Below are 18,081 nucleotides of genomic sequence, written 5' to 3'. Positions count from 1 at the left end.
TGTCCCTGTGCATCCACCTGCAAAGCAGAGCCTTGTAGGCCTCTCCCAGTTCTGTGCACGCCAGACTGTTTCCGGTGAAAGTGAGGTTCTTGTCTCATCACAGAAAGAATTCAGAAATGAGACGGGGAGATCAAGAAAGTAAAGTGAGCATTTATTTAATCAAGAATACATTCTCAGAGGGACAGCAGGCAGACAAGCGAGCAGCTGCTGCCCTGAGTTTCTTTGGCAAGCCGGTTATAAGGGGCGTACAAATGAAGGGGCAGAATAGTCATTACGGAGGAAGAGATTTGGGGGTCAAATTCCCTAGTTTTCATCCCAGCTCCACCTTCCCGAGAGGAAGAGGATTTTTGTCCTTATTTAGCTTTGAGTGATAATATCATGGCATGGGTGCATGATGGGTACTTTTAGCTGCAAGGCTAATTTTTTTTTTTTTTTTTTTTTTTGCGGTACGCGGGCCTCTCACTGTTGTGGCCTCTCCCGTTGTGGAGCACAGGCTCCGGACGCGCAGGCTCAGCGGCCATGGCCCACGGGCCCAGCCGCTCCGCGGCATGTGGGATCTTCCCGGACCGGGGCACGAACCCATGTCCCCTGCATCGGCAGGCGGACTCTCAACCACTGCGCCACCAGGGAAGCCCTGCAAGGCTAATGTTATTGTAATGAGAACATAATGAGCAAAATGTTACATTTGGACACTGGAGATTGCCGCCTTTTCCCACCATTCTTAGTCTGTCTCTAGGACACTTATCACCCCCCTAATGTGTGGTTTCCTGTCAGGCTGGAGGTTCCTGCTTTTCTTCGTCTGCCCATAGACCCCCGCTGTTCACAAGATGTGTGGTTTCCTGCCACCTGGATGGTGCACCCCCCCGCCCCCTTTCTCTGCTCATATCTAGCTACATGCCCGCTGTAACAAGACCACCTCTCAAGGACTCACTGTTGTCAGCCTCTGCAGTGCCTGTCTCTTAGGACGTCTGGAAGTCTTTGTTTTCCCTCCATCTGCTCCCACACAGCTGAGACCCAGGTGACCTTGTTGCCAACAGTGGTGTCACTGCAGCCTCCTGTATTCTGGGATCCTTGGTCACCTGGTTTTATTAAATATGTTGCCTGTGGCTACGTTTCTTTTCCTCTCCTAGTTATTCTGCGCATGTGTGTAAGAGGAGGAAACTACACGGCCACTATCTCTTCCATCCTTGACTGTGCCCTTTTAGACAGGACACGTGCAATCCACGGTGCCAAGGTCCCCACCAAGTGGCTTCACTTCCTTACTCAGGACATATTACCCTGCTGGCCTCCAGAGGTCTCCACATAGCCTCTATTTTTCTCGGTCTATTTCTGATGCTCAGTGTGTGTTTCAGAATCTATCTGCTTATATTTTCTTTATATTTTTTTCTCTTTATAATAGCTAAGGAGTCACCCTCCCCCTCTTTATTTGTTCATGTGTTCTTTTTGGGGGGAGGCAGGTATCTGTTTTTTTTTTTTTTTCCTATATTGCTTTGTTTGTAGGAAAAACAATGAGATTCAATCCCTTCCTCAAGCACTTTCCTGGGACTTTCTTGAACCACCTACACCTCATTTCCTCATCTGTAAAATGAAAATAATATAAACAGATCAAAGACTTGGAGAAGATTAAGAATATGGTAGGTCCTCAAGTAGTGCCTTTCTGCCTCTTCAACTGGTCGTAATGTTGAAACTCAACTACGTTTCCCAGTGTTTTGTTTGCATTTATCAAGCAGTTTTACATCTTGTTTTTTTTAAAAAAGGATGTGAATTCAGACGTTTTAAAATTCCACTTTGAAGAAATACCCTTCCCTCACCCCCTGCTGGGGAAGAAGAAGAAGAAGAAGAAGAAAAGGAAAAGAAACTAGGAAATCAGTTCCTTTTCCTTCTGCGGCTTGTCAGTCACGGCTGTCCCCATCTGGGTCAGGGCCCCTCACAACAAAAGAAAAAAAAAAAAGAGAGAGAGAGAGAGAGAAAGAAAAAAGGCTTCCTGCCCAGGATTCAAATTAACTCCTTTTATGACGAATTTTTTCCCCTCCTGAATTGATATCTCCCTGTGACACAAGCTTTAGCCTTTGAAAAAACTGCCAGAAATGATTAGAATGGAGAACAAAAGGACTGCAGTCTCTGAAAGGTAAAGACTGTACACGTTTGAATTCAATCACCTCTTTTATTATGCAAATACTCCCCCTTGGATTCCACCTTTCCATGTGATTAACTGGAGACTCTCTTAGGATAAACAGAGCACAGATGCTTAAATAAAGGACCCACATTTCTCAAGTCCCCTTTTCTCAGAAGCCAAATAACTCTCCTCTCCATAGTCCCAGTTGTTTCTTTGGAAAGTTGTCCATGTTCCCTGGGGGGAGATAAATTTTGAATGACTGTTCCTGGCCATGGGCTAAAGACAAAAACAAAACCCCAATTCTCTGGTTTCCTAGAGACTCCATCATCCAGGTTGAGATCTGGGTGGTGTTTCCTGCCTGATAGAGTAAATAATGGCTCACATTTTTTCCCCGAGCACTTCCTGTTTGCCAGGCACAGTGCCAAGCCCTCTCTCCAACTAGTACCTCCTTTCCTCCTCCCAACAGCTGCATGAGGTGGGCACTGGTTTGGATTATCTGATTTTGCACATGGAGGGCCCAAGACTTACCCAGGTGGAGTCACTCAGCTCGTAAGCACCAAAACCAGGATTGAAACCCACAGGCAGAATCACAGAGGTGACACCATGTGCAATGCACAGAATCTCATGGGCTTTAGGGCAGGGATGCAAGCCTGGATTTTGCGTCCTTCTGGACCCTGAGCTTCTGGAAGCAGAGCCAAACATGAGGACTGGCATCATGTGCTCAAAAGGAAAAGAAAGAAAGAATGAAAGAATAAACAAACAAATGAATGGATACAAATCTAAGAAAAATGCAGGATGATAGAGCAGAAAGAACATGGGCTTTGGGGTTGGGCATCTGGGTGCCAGTCTCAGATATGCCAGGGGCTTGCTGTGTGGCCTTGTGCAAATTATCTTTCCTCTCTGGGTCTCTCTTTGCTCTCTCAAGGTTGTGGGGAAGATAAAATAAAATTATCCACAGGAAACTCTTTGTTAACTAGCATTTTGTAGAGGGGGACAATATATTGCCCGAACCAGGATGATTTGGAAAGGGGTGCTATTACCAATGACATCCAGTCAACCTGAATGCAGGACCAGTCTCCTTCTCAAAGTGCAAATTATCTCCTGGCTTCCCTGAGAATAGAAGAGCAATCCTGCAGGAGGAGACCCTTGGGAAGTGTTTTGAAGGTCAGTAACTCAGCCCTCAGGCACCTGGCTTTGAATATCTTGCTCTGTCTTACTCACTCACTAGATCTCTGGGTCACTTCATAGAATGGAGCCATTTTTGGTTTAACTCAGCAGTGGTCGGGATGATCGATGCCAGAGTCTTTTTTTTTTTTTTTTTTAACATCTTTATTGGAGTATAATTGCTTTACAATGTTGTGTTTGTTTCTGCTGTATAACAAAGTGAATCAGCTATATGTGTACCTATATCCCCATATCCCCTCCTTTTTGTGTCTCCCTCCCACTCTCCCATCCCCACCCCTCTAGGTGGTCACAAAGCACAGAGCTGACCTCCCTGTGCTATGCAGCTGCTTCCCACTCGCTATCTATTTTACATTTGGTAGTGTGTCTATGTCAGTGTTACTCTCTCACTTTGTCCCAGCTTACCCTTCCCCCTCCCCATATCCTCAAGTCCATTCTCTACATCTGCAATGCCAGTCTTATTTTGAATATTTGAATCTCTTACAAGCTGTGTGATCTGGGACAAGATACATAACCTCTCTAGGCTTCACTTTTGTTTCCTGCAAAATGGGGCTGTGAATCCCCAAGTGCACAAGTTGTGTGAGGATTGGGTGTTTAGCATGGTCCCTGGCACACGGAAGCCCTCCATAACTGGTTGTTTCCCTTCTTTCCTTTGCATGGACCCTGGAGGCTGTTCGAGTATTTATTGAAATCCAAGCATCACAGAGGACAAGGAAAATCAGACTGAGTTGGTCATAGCAGTCTGTTATATTTAAGTGGGTAGTGAAAGAAAAAATACCCTACTATGCATACTTGTTGTTACTAGTAATAATAATGGTAACTGTAATAGAAGTGATTGAAGCCCTGCTGTACATGCCCCTGGACCTCCGGGGTTGACCCGAAAGCTGAGCACCTCCCTCCTTGAGCTTCTGCATCTCTCTTCTCTGCCAAGGGCTTCTCTCCTCGTGCAGCTGTGCCCAGATGCACAGTGGGGCTGGTCACTGCCTCCCAGGGCAGACCCCTACGTCATGGGGGTGAGAGTCCGGGTAAACGTCCCAGCCTCCTTCCCATCCTCCGGGGGCATGACACAGACATGACTCCACACTCTTTCTCAGAGGCTCGCATGAGGGCCTGAGCCCCGGGTGCCCCCAGCAGGAACCCGCTCAAAACAACACCCAGTACTGGCCTGGCTTCTGTCACCACTCCCCGGTCCCCCCTGTGCTTCCTGGCATCATCTCATACAAAAAACACGAGCCCAAATTCTACTCTTTGAGGACCCCCAGATGAGATGGTAACTGCTGTAGTCTGAATGTTTGTGCCCCCAAGCCCCCAAATTCATCTTTGAAATTAACCCCCAAGGTGATGGTATTAGGAGGTGGGGCCTTTGGGAGGAGATTAGGCCTTGAGGGCGGAACCCTCCTGATTAGGATAAGTTCTCTTATAAAAGAGATGCTGGACGGGCTTCCCTGGTGGCGCAGTGGTTGAGAGTCCGCCTGCCGATGCAGGGGACGCGGGTTCGTGCCCCGGTCCGGGAAGATCCCACATGCCGCTGAGCGGCGGCCCGTGAGCCATGGCCACTGAGCCTGCACGTCTGGAGCCTGTGCTCTGCAACGGGAGAGGCCACAACAGTGAGAGGCCCGCGTACCGCAAAAAAAAAAAAAAAAAAAAAAAGAGAGAGATGCTGGACAGCCAGCTCGTCCCTTCCACCCTGAGAGGTTATAGTGAGGAGGTGGCCCTCAATGAGGAAGCCAGTCCCCACTAGACGCTGAATATGCCAGCACCCTGATTTCCACTCCCCAGCCCCCAGAACTGTGAGAACTAAATTTCCATTGTTTATAAGTCACCCAGTCTATAGTATTTTTGTTACAGCAGCCCTAGCGGATCAAGATAGTACCTAACACTTAAATGCTGGCTGTGTGCGGGTGCTGTGCTTAGCCCTCCATAACCATCATTGAACGTGACCCTCCTAAAAACCCCATGAGACAGGTCCTATTATTAGCCCTATTTTACAAATGAGAAAACCAAAGCTCAAGAGGGAAGTGATTTATGCCAGTCCACACAGTGACTTAGTAATTTTCTAGGACAGAGATCCTGGGCCAGAAGCCAAGGTTGCACTGGTTGATTCTGCTCTATGTCTATTTCATTGATTTGATGTGAAGAGCCTCCTTCAGTGGGAACTTTAGAGAGCACCTCCAAGGGTATGGGGGAAGAATATCTAGGCTCTAGAGATCTGGGTCATGAGATATTGATGAAAGTGGGGTTCTGAGCCATAGAAGAGCTCAGTCGAGCCCTGGAAAGAGGCCATCAGTGTATTTTGATGATATTACTAGAGGCACATAGGAGTTAAGTTCTCTCAGCCATTCTCTGTCTGCTTGACTCCTGGGAAGGAGGTGGTCCTCCTGGAACAAGAGGGCAGCTAATGCATCACGTCTGTGGTGGGGCAGTTACCACACTGGGAACCACCCGTGTCATTCTTTGAGGCACATTTCTTTCCTTTCTTCCCTCCTCCCTCCCTCCCTCCCTCCCTCCCTCCCTCCTTCCCTCCCTCCCTCCCTCCTTCCTTCCTTCCTGCCTCCCTCCCTCCCTCCTTCCTTCCTTCCCTCTCCCTCCCTCCCTCCCTCCCTCCCTTCCTTCCTTCCTTCCTTCCCTCCCTCCCTCCCTCCTTCCTCCCTCTCCCTCCCTCCTTCCTCCCTCCCTCCCTCCTTCCTTCCTTCCTTCCCTCTCTCCCTCCCTCCCTCCCTCCTTCCCTCCTTCCTTCCTTCCTTCCTTCCCTCTCTCCCTCCCTCCTTCCCTTCCTTCCTTCCTTCCCTCCTTCCTTCTTTTTTTGTGAGTCTGCTTCTTTTCTGTTGTACTCACTAGTTTGTTGTATTTTTTAGATTCCACATATAAGTGAGATCTTACAGTATTTGTCTTTCTCTGCCTGATTTATTTCACTTGCACAATACCCTCCAAGTCCATCCATGTTGCTGCAAACGGCAAAATTTCATTCTTTTTTATGGCTGAGTAGTGTTCTATTGTAGATATACACCACATCTTCCTTATCCATTCACCTGTTGATGGGCACTTAGGTTGCTTCCATATCTTGGCAATTGTAAATAATGCTGCTATGAACACTGCGGTGCGTGCATCTTTTTGAATTAGAGTTTTTGTTTGTTCTGGATATATGCCCAGGAGTGGAACTGCTGGGTCATACGGTAGTTCTATTTTTAGTTTTTTGAGAACCCTCCATGCTGTTTTCTAAATTGGCTGCACCAATTTACATTCCCACCAACAATGTAGGTTGGAGGTGCATTTCTGATGCAAGGGGTCAGCCCCTGCTCTTCCTCTAACCTACAGCATCTCCCGAACTTGGGTCTCTGGCCTTTGAGGGATGCCAACCATGGGGAGACCGAGGCAGATCCTCCTCCACTCTGTGCACACCGACCGCTCTCCTTCCCACATTCTGACTCTCGTCTCCAAGGTGGGACTTCTGATGCAACTTTACCAAGGAGAAGCCTTTCATTTCAGCTCTTGCTAAGGAATTTATGACCAGATTACCAGTAAACGTCATTTCCTAATTGGACAAATTCCAAGAAGGAAAGTGTATTTTTAAAAATCTGGAGTTAATGCGAGTCTGGAAAACATCCAGGTGAGAGGGTGGAGCAATGAGAATGCTGGAAAGCTGCTCGGCATCCTCCCTGTGGGAGGGATGCAGACACCGTCTCGGAGTCCAAGCCTGGTTCCTCCTCCCATTGGCTTTGGCCCCCGGGGGAGCCACATAATCTTTCCACTCCTCGGTTTCCTCATCTATAAAAGGGGGATGATATCATTTCCTACAGCCGAGGATTCCTGTGGGGACTAAATAGCAGTGCACGGAGAGCATCAGTGCCTGATGTGTGCTAAAGGCTTGGTAAAAATTAGCAGAGCAACGAGGTTAATGGGCATAATGCCCATGAAAGATAAAAGGGAGAAGAGGCAGGGAAAGTTTCAGACGGTGGTGCAGCTCTGACGTTCAGCCAAGGCAGCATTAAATTCTAGAGCAAAGGTTGCTTTTAGAAGAATCTGCATTGGACAGAAATAGTCAGACCTGTGTACCCCTGACCCTCTCCTCCATCCCTCTGCTCTTTTTTTTAAAAAAATAAATTTATTTATTTTATTATTTTTTACTTTATTTTTTTTTGGCTGAGTTGGGTCTTCATTGCTGCACGCAGGCTTTCCCTAGTTGCGGGAGCGGGGACTACCCTTCGTTGCAGGGTGTGGGTTTCTCACTGTGGTGGTTTCTCTTGTTGTGGATCACGGGCTCTAGGTGCGTGGGCTTCAGTAGTTGTGGCATGTGGGCTCAGTAGTTGTGGCTCACGGGCACTAGAGTGCAGGCTCAGTAGTGGCGCACAGGTTTAGTTGCTCCATGGCATGTGGGATCTTCCCAGACCAGGGCTCGAACCCGTGTCCCCTGCATTGGCAGGTAGATTCTTAACCACTGTACCACCAGGGAAGTCCCAATCCCTCTGCTCTTAAACTGTGTCTCCCAGCTTTGGGGAATGAGACAGCGGTCCAACACTGAGCCAAATATGTAACGTCTGCTCTCTTAGCTGCCGAAGACCCAGAGGAACCCAGAAGCAATCATATGTAGGGACTTCCTTGAGGGCATGTCTGTCCTTGTGTCTGGGGGAGAGGAGCCCAGGAAGGAATCTTCTTTTGAATGCATGAGAAGTTTATGCTTTTGAAGTCAGCCAAGGTGTGTGTGTGGACTTGAATTTTTGTTAGTTAGTTAATTAATTAATGTATTTAGCAGCCACTTATTGAGTGTCACCTATGTGCCAGGCACCTGGAAATTCTCTCAGAGGAAAAAGACACCTACTTGAACCCAAATATGAACAAAGAGGCAAGGCCAAGTTTCCTCTCAGAGAGTAATTTAGAATTATCTAGGTCAGGGCCCTAAAGCACTACTTTAGAAAGCACAGACTAAGACATTTCAACTGAAAAATGCTCAAAGATTAAAGTTATTTTAGTTTTTTCTAATTACGAAATAGTTACTCATGTCGAAACATTTAGAAAGCACAAAAAAGTATAAAACATAAATAAATATCATTCTCACTTCAATATTAATATTTTGGTGTTCTTCTTGATTTTACCCTGGTCTCAAGAGGGACCATTTTAACTGGGCTTTGAAGGATGAGTAGGAGTTCATCAGGCATATCAAAGATAGGAAAGCTTTCCAGGAAGAGGAAATGGCATGTGCACAGGCCTGGAGGTGTGAAAGTACATGGATATGGTTTGCAAAAGCCAACGGGAAAAGGACAGGAGGGCCAGAGAGAGGATATTCATTTGGATAGTCTGGTAGGGAGGAAGTCATGGGGCGTCTCACATGTCAGACCGAGGAGCCAGGACTTTGTCAAATGGCTTCAGGGGAGGGTGTGCCTGCTCAGGCAAGTGTGGAGGATGGGCTAAAAGAGGGAAGCCTGGCAGCAGGAGCCAGTGGAGGCTCTGGTCCAAGTAGGGGAGACAATGGTCCAAAAGAGAATGGTAACAGTGGAGGTTCAAAAGATTTACCCCAAGGGATGAGAAGTAAATTTTTAAAAAGTGACCTTTAGATAGTTCGTTCTTACAAAGATAACTATATCCTATCTTGGGGAGGGTGTGGGCCCTGTTGCTAGAGTGAAATACCTTTTTGGAGGACAGTCCATTTACTCCTTGGGTGATTCGGGGCAAGGGTTTCAACCTCTGTAGGCCTCAATTTATTGTGTGAAAAATGATGCTAATAAGAGAATTTATCTTGTAGAGTTGATGAGAGGCTCAAATGGGATAGTGAATAAATTCATGTGTGAAGTGGGAGCAACTAGAGTCGCAGTTACTTGACAGGGTGTTGTGACAGTAAATGAGGCGGCGATAGGGTAAAATAATTGCTCAGTGCCTGTTAGCCATCACTGTCTGTAATGGAGGCTCGACGGTGGTCGAGTGCAAATAAACGATAACACAGGTCTGCACTCCCAGTGTCCACAGTCCTAGTTCACTGCGGGACGTCCACCACTGCAGAGCACTAACCACTGCTCGCCAGCACCTCCAAAGCTGTGCAATCACTTTAACATACTCTTCGGTCTCGAGAACAACAGTTCTCAACCCTGGCTGCATTTAGAACCTGAGCCCTGGGGAGCCTAAAATGCCGATTCCCAGGCCACCTCCGCATATTGGGATGTGATTGGTTTGGATGGGACCTGAGCAATGAGACTTGAGAAAGACTCCTCAGGTGATTCTGGAGTGAAGCCAAGGGGGAGAAACCGTACCCTACACCCAAACGTGGGTGACCTTTTAATGCCCAGCATCAAGGATGGGGGCTCCCCATTGCTGCCTCTTTGTGTCCCCTCCCCCCAAACCCTGTCTTCCCCGCTCTCAACTCCCAGACTTGAGAGCTGCTGTCTACATCTGGTGCAAGCAGCTTTTCTGTCCAGCCTTCTCCTCTTCCTCTCTCCATTTTTTATTGTCAGCCTCTACTTGGGAGTCCTTTGCTTTGTTTTCTTTTGTTTCCCCGTTGTCCAGATTTTGCCTTGCAAAAGGAGCCCTGGGAAGCTGGAGGTGCACTGCAGAAGTGGAATCCAGTCCCAGCTTCTCTTTCGGTGACAGCATCCTCTTCCTCTTCATCGGGTCATCCTCACTAGATTTGCCGACGTGACTCACCCTGCCCAGTGAGAAGGCCGTTGGAAGAAAACTTTCTGCTTCTTTCCTATGTCAGCCGTCCAGCGGGTAAGCCACCTGGCTGCACGTGAGGCCGCTCCCCTGGGGAACAGCGTTCCCGGCAACCCCACTCCTAGTTCTGGACAGAAATGATTATGTAGGGTTTGTATCAGGAGGTGCCATCCTTTGGAATTTCAATAGCATCGTCATCTTTGTCTCTATTTTTAGCTTTTCGTTATTAAAAACCTTGTTTTCTCCTGCTACCATCTTTCTTGGAGATTGCACATGATTAAAATACATTTTCATCATAAATGAGAATACGAGGAAAGAACTTGTTCTTGATTGCAATCACACAAGATGAATCGATTTCCTGGCCCCTGGAAACTTCACATTTGCCAAACCGACACTGTGACATCCTGGAAATGGCCTGCTTGTCTGTCTTTTCCATTTGGTTTATTGCAGAGAAATAAAAGGACAAGGGAGGGAAAGTCATGACTTCAGGTTCTCCGTTTACCCATTTTAAGCTTCACAGCAAGACTGTAATGTAGGTTTTATTGTCTCCATTTTACAGATGAGTACACTGAGGATCGGAGAGGGGGAACTGGCTGGCCCCATATGACAAAAACAGTAAGTGACAGAGTTAGGATTTGACTGCTGTTCCTCCCCGGGACAAAAGCCTCCAGAAGGAGTCCCTGCTTTCAGGATGAAGCCCACACTCCTTCCCTGGACACTGAAGGGCCCTCATGACCCTGAGATCCTGGTGGCATCTCCCCCAAAGTTCCCTCCTTTGCACACACCATTTAGCCACACTCTCCCTGGTTTCCAGATCTTTCCATGGAAAGGGAAGCCCTTTCCGGTACAGAGAAGCCCTAGTTTTCTTCCTGCCCCTTTTCTCCTCCCAGTGAGAAATTTCTACTCCTCTTCCCGGTATCAGTTGAGATGCCATTCTTTAAAGCCCTCACTGATTCCCAGCTCCCTTTCCCTGAGCCGGCTTCAGGTGTGATTGGGCTGTGTTGCAGCACTGATGGCCCTGAGGGCAGGGACTGGGTCTTGTCTACAATTGTTCTGTGTTCCGCACTGCCCCCCTCCTACCGGGAGTCAGGTGCCCTGTACAATAAGCCCCATTCCTGCTTGTTGGCATCTTTTCAGCTTCCTGAAGCTGGAGAGATCATGTCCTTCTCCTGGCTTCCTGCACCATCTTCCCGACCTGGCCTTGGAAATCCAGAGATGCACGTTCGAGGGCCGCAGTCTGTTGCCTTGCGCCACCTGCCGGCAGCTCTGGGGATCGGTGGGCTCCAGCCGCGCGATCTTGCAGGCAATGCTGCTCCCCGGCGGCATCTCTCGGCGCTGCGGATCTCTCCGGCCTGGAGCTCCAAAACCACAGGTTCAGGCCTGTCTATAAGGTAGATACTGTTTCCATCATTTCCAGGAGAGAGATGGAATCAAGGGGAGGGTCAATGATTGGCTCGGTAATCCCAGGGCTTGGGAGCTGAGAGGCACCCGCTTCCAAGCCTGAGCTGGGGTCACTCAACAGCCTGAACTTGACGTGTTTCTGATTTTAGAACCAATACAGGTACATTCCAGAAAATCTAAGAAACAGAAAGCTATAAAGAAAATAAAGATTACCTGTAAATCCAGAGATACCAACTGTTAACCACTGTGGTATATATTCCTCTAATATGTCTTTTTATACATATCAGTGCATATATTATTATAAAATTGGGACTATAACCTACAGGTTTTTATTTTTAAGTAGCATTTAATATGTCCTGAGTTCAGAAACAAGAAAATCTGTAAAACTAGAAAAGCATAAAGGAGAAAATTTTAAAATCACTTAAAATCCCACCATCCAGAGATAGCCTTTCTTCCCAAATTAGCTTATATTTGTGACAATCAACTGTTATTTATCCTTCTATCTTGCAAAAATCCAATTCAGAAATTAAAAAATTCTTTTTCCCAAGGGAAAATTTATTCCTATACTTGGGATTACCCACAATAGTGTACACTTTTTTTTTTCCTACCTGGCAGTTTCTCACCATCTTCTGGAAATATTCTCCAACTTCCCCTTCCCTCACTTCCCCCAACCATTCCATTCATATGGTTCCCTCCCAGGAGTAGCCAGGTCTCCTGTGAACCCGAGTGTATCCATCTGTGGGATTAATTCTTAGATGTGAAATTGCTTTAAGGAGGGTACGTGCTTTTATAAGTTTTGATAGATACATCCAAACTGTCTTGCAGGAAACCTGCAGCAATTTGGATGTCTACCAGCAGTCACGAGACTGCCTGTTTCCCTGTAGGATCACCAACAGTGTTGTCAAACTTCTGGCCCTGGGGATCACATAAATTTAGCTACAATGCATTGAGTGTGCCCCATGCCAGGCTAAGTGCTGTCCATTTATTCTCATTGAATCCTCCCAATAACCCAATGATGGAAGTGGTATTAACATCATTTTACAGATGAGGAAACAGGTTTAGAGAGATTAGCCTGCCTCAGTTCATAGAACGGAGCTGAATGCGACTCTAGCATGCATCCTAACATCCATCCGGTGGTTCTCCAGTTTGAATGGACTGTGTCAGAATCACTCAGAGGGCTTGTTAGAAGTTGGCCGGGTCACACCTTCAAGTTTTTGATTCAGTACGAGAGGGCCTGAGAATATGCATTTCTAGTTCCCAGTGATGCTGATGCTGCTGGACCAGGTACTACACTTTGAAAACCATTGTTCCTATTACTCTAATAGGGGATCCTATCTGGAAATGACCTTGCTGATCTGCCTTTGACCTTGGTTGGGTCCTTATTGGAATTCTGTGTGTTCCATAAACCTTTTGTTTGTGGGTGTGTGTGTGGGAACGTGAACACATCTTTTATAATCCTTTGAATCCACCAAGTTAGGTTGATGGTAAGTGATTTCACTTCTTCAAGACTGTTTCCCCACTATTTTAATGGAGATGATGCTCAGAGGAACTGTTGGGGGTATTACAAGGAGTAATGTATGCAGAAATAAAAACATGTTGAAGATTGTAAAATGCTGTACCGAAGCTAGTTCTAATTATTCCTATTGATGGAGAAGTTGTGAAGTACAGTGGAAGACACTGGAGTTTGACAGGCCTGGACTGAGATAGCAGTTGGGCCACTGCATGACATTAGACAAATCAGCCCACATCTCTGAGCCTCAAATTCCTTCTCTTTAAAACTGGGCATAGGGCTTCCCTGGTGGCGCAGTGGTTGAGAGTCCGCATGCCAATGCAGGAGACACAGGTTCGTGCCCCGGTCCGGGAGGATCCCACATGCCGCGGAGCGGCTGGGCCCGTGAGCCATGGCCGCTGAGCCTGTGCGTCCGGAGCCTGTGCTCCACAACGGGAGAGGCCACAACGGTGAGAGGCCTGCGTACCGCAAAAAAATCCCCCCCAAAACAAAAAAACTTTAAAACTGGGCATATCTTGGTCTCCTTGAGGTTCAACAAGCCCTTATGTGTATTGTCCCAAGTGCTCCTTCTTCTCCAAAAGCTACAGGGGCAGTGGTGTCCTCCGTGACAGTTGGGCTGGCTCCAGAACAATGGTTACAACTTGGATGTTCATTTTGCTTCTCGGTTCCCAAGGATAACATTCATGGCCAGCTCTGGTCCCAGAAACCCTCAGATTCCCTGTTCTTTCCACATCTTGGTGATGACCTCTCCGTGACACCAAGTGGATTCTTTTCCACAACTGGAAATCGGAAATGTGAAGACCCTTCTTCAGATTCCCAGAAAGAGCCCAGGGTGAACCCGATGACCATGGCTGGTGCCAGTTGTTCTAGGTGATGGAGCTACGGCCGTGGACAAAACAGAAATCCCTGCCCTCGTAAGCTTGTTGATCCTATGTCCCTAAGAACGTCAACATTGAATCTGGAAGCTTCCTTGGAATCTGCTGAGGGGTAAATATGCAAATTCACAGGGTATTAGAAGTTGACGTGAAACTGACCCAGTGGAGCTCGGGCCCCTGGGAGCATCGGAGATGTGGCACAGCCAGAACTTCTCCAGCTGTGATGCGTACAGGGATCTCAGGGCTCCTGTTATGTGGCAGATGTTGGCTCAGCAGGTCTGGGCTGGGGCCCAAGAACTTGCATTTCTAACAAACTTGGATGTTGCTGGGCTATGGACCATACTTTGAATATCTAGAGTTTAAGTGATACTTTATAACATCACTAACAAATGTAACCTGATTTTTCTTTGGCTTTTAGTGAAATTCTGAATACACAAGAATACACCAATTTGAAAAACTAATTTTATTGGAGTATTCCAGTTGTTTACACTTTTGGACATGGCTGTAGATTCAGGTGTCAGACCTTGGCTGCCACTATAGTTTTCAAGCGACCAGGAGCAGCCTTGAACTTGTACTACTGAAGCCCCAGCTTTCTCATCTGTGAGTAGAGACTTTCCTACCTCTGTCTCATTTAGGCAAAACCTTAATTGTTGGACATTTTAAAAGGATGGATTCAAGTGTCCCCCCGTGGCCACTTTAAGCTGCTACTTTTAGTGAGATTGTGGGTTATCTCTGGGGAAGCTGCCAAGATTCTGAAATCTTACCAGTATATTGATATACTGGCATTTTGAATGCATGTCCAGCATCTGTAGACAAGTATACAATTGGCAATCATCCACTGAATGTTTACTCTGTGCCAGGCACTACGTAAACCGCTGTGCTGGAATTATCTTGTTTATAACCACTCTATGAGGTAGATTCAATTATTCTCTCCAAACAAACCAAACTAATAAAACTGAAGGTCACAGAAAATGTCAGCAGCCCATATATGTTTATTTTAAAAGTGGGTACAACCAAGAGTGTACTGGCTCTGTCTGACTCCTAGACCCAAGCTCTTGAATATATTTCAATAATTTAAGTGATGAACAGAGGTCCTGTAGCAAAACAGAGCAGAGACGTGACCAAGGTGGGTAAAGTGCTCAGTTCCTTTTTATGTCTGTTAATAAGGCACTCCCCAATCCTGGGTTACATTTAGATTTTCTCTGTGAACTATGGTAAATGCTAGTTCCAGATTAGAACCTGACAAACAATATAAAAGCAAATTGACCTCACCACCATGTGTAAGGGTGTCAGTCATCAGGGTCTAAGGCAGAATCTCATTCCCCCTGTGTCATAATGAACGTACCTGGAATTACGCTGTGTGGGGCTGCCGGGGGTGGTGGTGGGTGGGAGCCTCTATGGTGTTCAAGAAGGTGGAAAACTGGTAGCCAAAACTAGAAATCTATTTCCTGCTAAAGGTATGATACAAAAATATCTCTTCATCAGGAGTTACTGATGGTACCCAGATATTAAGTTAGAATGAAAGGTACCATTGACTATAACATATAAACTGCATCATCCTTTACATACAAATAAAAGAGAGAATTTTTTTTCATTCTGAGTTTATTTAACATTTCATCCAGTTGAACTGAAATAATACATGGACTCCAACACTGGCCAGACACTGTGCTAATACTGAAACAAAGCTGCCAGTCAGTTAATACTTACAGTCATAATTCTTTATATCATGTTACTAGAAATATTAATAACTATTTATCTTTACAAGCATATTGCACTTCATGTGAACTTTTCTCCAGAAGAGGTATTCCTAAGAGATCAGCAATGATCGCCAATCTTGGTTCATTTTGTTCCTTTTCATAAACCATGATTCAACTATACAGTTCATAGTTCTCTATAAAAGCATCAAGAGTCAGAAGCTTCAACAGATAATGTTTAAAAAGACACATCTCCAGGCTCATTATCCCTTTTATAATGATCCTTTGGTCATCTTATCCTGGTGTGTATTAAAATTTTGGTTAGTTTGTCAATTTGGTTAGTTTGTCAATCTTCCAACCAGGCATTCATTAATTTTTCAACGAAGGTTAAGATTTTGACATGGAGCTGCCACTTGACTGGGGGTAAGAATTCTGAGATTAGCTGGGGCGAGTGGGGTAGGCCTCACTGAGATAGCAGTGGGGTAGTGCTTTAGTTTCTTGTTAAAAGTGCCCTTTAAGCACCTCGTGGAGCTCTGCCTTGAATTTCCTGCTTTTACCCATTTTTAAAGAGAAGCATCTATGGCAACAAAAGACATCCAAGGCCAGAATGTCATGGGGAAGCTCTTTTGCTTCAAATGGCTTAAGACAGAAAATCTAAATGAGAACATTCTGGCAGTATAAAGGAAGGCTCAGAGTGGCCCAAAAGCTTCAGGTCCATTCATCGTTTTAGAGAAAAGAGAAACACAGACACGAGGCACACAATTTTTTCTTTATGAGGAAATTCAGTCTGGTCACATTGTCAGGAAAAATTTGCCCAAACTAGTTTCTACATTTTTTTTTCCACTTATAAGTCTCTGAATTACAAATTGAAATGAGTGGTCTACACTCAGTGAAATGACCACCTCACATATGCCTTTGAACCTCTACAGAATTGAAACATAATCTGTTAACATTAAATATATTATATGTGAAGCTACTACAGATGATGTAAACAGTGGTCCACGGGTTCATTATTTTCAAACAGGGTGGAATGTAATATACAACATTCAAGTAAAACTCATTGAGTCATTGATTCACATACACATTATTTCCGTATCTTTCTGAAAGCCAAAGAGATCTACGAGGATGACAAGAAAAGACATGTAGGCAGATGGAACTGTTCTCTCGCTTCTAAAAAAAAAAAAATCGGGCTTCCCTGGTGGCACAGTGGTTGAGAGTCCGCCTGCCAATGCAGGGGACACGGGCTTGTGCCCCGGTCCGGGAAGATCCCACATGCCGCAGAGCAGCTGGGCCCGTGAGCCATGGCTGCTGAGCCTGCGTGTCCAGAGCCTGTGCTCCGCAACGGGAGAGGCCACAACAGTGAGAGGCCCGTGTACCGCAAAAAAAAAGGAAAAATATAAAAATCAAACACGCCAGATTCAACCCAGTCATACAGCGTTGGTTTCGAATATACTTCCAAAATTTGACATTTGTGCATTTCCGTTATTTGATTAGTTGATTCAAATGATTGAATATAAAGTCAACAAGTGCAAGGTAAGATTGATATCTTCATAAGAATGTAAAATAGAATAAATTTCAAACTCAACCGAAGAAATCCACCAGCAATACGAAAGCACACAGCTGTTGACAGCAGGGACCTTTCACAATTGTCTATCACTCTGACTTCCGGGAGGTGTATGAAGGGGCTTTTATCCTACAATGCAAAGAACTCATCATCTACTTCAGGTCGCCTCCAGCCCGAACTGGGCAGGAAAGTAAACTGTCCTTAATATTTATGAGTCATTTTCTTTTACAGTTTAGCTTCAGAGCTTTTGTGTTTTCTCAACTCACTACTGAGCTCTCCTTGATTTGAAACAAGAGTAGGGTAAAAATTCAGTATTTTAAACAGATTTCCTTTTCAATGACTGACAGTCAATATACTGAACATCTACTCTATGTCTAGCGGTGCTTTTGAAAACTCTGGGTGAGGGTTGGGATATTGTCTTTGAAAAAACAGTTACTATAAAAGCTACAGGAAGGGTGTTTCTGTAAATTATACCATGATTCAAATGTAAGGAGAGGCCACCCCAGGTGCTGTGCTATAAGTAGCAGCTTGACTCTAAAAGGCTAATGTGCATCGTTAAAAGGTTTCTGTCACTGGTCGACCAGGACCAGGATATTCCTAACCAACTTGGCTACACCACACTTGCAGTTGGTAGGATCCTCTGAAGATGTTTCTTTCCCTACTTTATAATCCCTTGTTAAAGTACACGCGCCGTAATTCAGGATGGGTCTCTCGGATCCTGGCTTGCAGCTCGGCCTCCAAGCTTGTCACAGACATGGAACTGGGAGAAAAGAGAAATGACAGACAGGGTCATTCCACGGGCAGAGGTGGGAATTAGAACCTGGAGAGAGGAGAGAGAGTAGCCCCACCCACCCCTGTGACTGGGGCAACAGAGTCCTGTTTGAAAAATGCTTCACGTGCCCAGAAAACGAGTATCCTGTCCCTCTCAGAAAACTGTCACTAAATATCAAAGAAAGGCACCATCAGAACCCAACACTGAGATACCCTTTTTACCTCTCATCTTATTAAAAGCCTTAAAAACCACTTTTGCCAGCAAGGAGGTATGGTGATGACACTCTTAGACCCTGATGGTATTGGAAAACAACCTGTGGTCACGCCAC

The 18,081-nt window shown here is 45.9% G+C and overlaps 1 protein-coding gene across 1 annotated transcript in view; it reads right to left on the bottom strand.

Annotated features, from left to right (window-relative positions):
- Nucleotides 1–17,644: 17,644 nt before the first annotated feature.
- Nucleotides 17,645–18,081, bottom strand: part of SFXN1 (sideroflexin 1) — a gene marked incomplete at both ends in the record, with an annotated part of 31,022 nt that continues 30,585 nt past the window's right edge. Inside the window, one exon of the mRNA XM_079702529.1 lies at nucleotides 17,645–17,741. Coding sequence (XP_079558655.1) covers nucleotides 17,645–17,741 — 97 coding nt within the window. The remainder of the gene's footprint in view (nucleotides 17,742–18,081) is intronic.

Source organism: Hyperoodon ampullatus, assembly GCF_949752795.1.
Source record: "Hyperoodon ampullatus genome assembly, chromosome: 4".
NCBI lineage: Eukaryota > Metazoa > Chordata > Mammalia > Artiodactyla > Ziphiidae > Hyperoodon > Hyperoodon ampullatus.
This window is presented reverse-complemented; position numbering and strand designations above follow the sequence as displayed.